The sequence below is a fragment of the Peromyscus eremicus genome, chromosome X (assembly GCF_949786415.1).
Source record: "Peromyscus eremicus chromosome X, PerEre_H2_v1, whole genome shotgun sequence".
NCBI classification, from domain to species: Eukaryota; Metazoa; Chordata; class Mammalia; order Rodentia; family Cricetidae; genus Peromyscus; species Peromyscus eremicus.
In genome coordinates this window covers 39,335,587-39,337,180 of record NC_081439.1, presented here as the reverse complement: position 1 = coordinate 39,337,180, position 1,594 = coordinate 39,335,587, and the positions used below count along the sequence as shown (strand labels likewise).

Genomic DNA, 1,594 nt, shown 5'->3' with positions numbered 1-1,594 from the left:
TTCTTCTAGTTTATCCTTTGAATGACTACATTTTTATTGTAATTTTCTGAAAGCAATCCATCATTCAGACACAATTATTTTTCTTCCTAGTTGGAAACATTTTCAACTCTACAAAATTCATTAGTTCAACTACTGAGTTTCTCGTGTAGTTTTCACAGGTAGTATGTTGACAGATTCAGTTATAATGTGACTGTGAAATAATTTCTGTTTTCTAACATCACTTCTTTTCTAATCTTAGATTAATTTTTGTACAATGGTCTCATTATTTTCAGTATAATGTAACTGAGAAATAATTTGTTTTCTAACAATACTTCTTTTCTAATCGTAGCTTAATTTTTGTACAATGTTCTCTTTACCTTCAGTCTCTACTTCCTGATGGCATCAGTATTCATCATAACATAAGAGATTTAATACTTTAACAATTGACTAAATGTCTCACTGAGTAGTGTACAACACGCTGCTTTGAGTTCTTGCCCTTTTACCTGTTCTTTCCCTCTCCATCCCTTCTGTAACATATGATGACCCATCATTATTCATCACTGAGATCAAGTACTATCTATTGTGTGCATCCATGTTCCACTGAACAGCAAGAACACTTCCTTCTTTAAACATTTCTGTGGAGTCTCTGTCTTATTAAAATACCCCCACTTCTCTGTCTTCTTCAGTTTGTAAAAACCTTCAAACCAAACTACATTTTTTACTGTTCTTTCACCAAATGTTTATTTGCTTTATGTTGTTAAGTCCCTGTAACCCTCATCTCAAGAATCCAGACCTACAGTCATATTCTGCTACAGAGCATTTCCAAAGGTTATGCATATCTGAGTGTTTTCACATGGAAGAGGCTCCTAGTGTCCTCTGCACAGCTTGTGAGGGAAATGCTCAGTATCTGTACTTTGTAGAATAGTCCTTGGGAGACACCACCAGATCTCCGCCTTTGCAGGTGCCATGGTACACAGTCTCTATGATGTCAGTCATTTCTTACTTGTCTTCCATGGCCTAGTTGATATTGTTCCCAGTGCCCAAATCAGTCATAATATGTTTGTTTCTGAAGAAAAACATGACAGTACATGGGTAATATAATTCATACATTACTTCTGTAATATCCCCAAGATAAATAAGTGCAAAATTTTTAACCTTTTCAGTGATGCTGTACAGAACCTCGTCTATCTTCATGTATTGTTCTGTGGACCACCTGTCCTTGGCTTCCAAGGTTACAATTACAGACAGTTTATGAATTCTACTTGGAATTTACCTGGGACCTGGGCATATGGACTATGGTGCCCAAACTTCCAAAACAATCACTTAAGGTATTGATTGAACTATCTGCCCAGCCCTGAAGATATAAAATTTTAAAATGGAAATTTTTGTACAAAAAGTATTTATTAATATGTATTTGGATGTTTACATCTGGCATATCAAGTTCTTTACTTCAACTGAAAATTGGGGAAATTTTGATTTTCTAAAAATTTTGCTAACCTATGTGATTAAATTATTATGCAAAAAGACAAAAAGGACTTATGCATACATGATGCATTTATGAGACAAAGCTATGAAGTTTGATTATAATGTCTCATAAAAATAATCATCTGGTTCA

At 34.3% G+C, this 1,594-nt stretch overlaps 1 protein-coding gene across 1 annotated transcript; it reads right to left on the bottom strand.

The window, feature by feature from the left end:
• Positions 1-879: 879 nt before the first annotated feature.
• LOC131899871 (thioredoxin-like protein 4A) lies at positions 880-1,173 on the bottom strand. The gene is given in 1 exon segment (XM_059251333.1): positions 880-1,173. A coding segment is annotated over 1 exon segment (294 nt).
• Between the last annotated feature and the right edge of the window lie 421 nt (positions 1,174-1,594).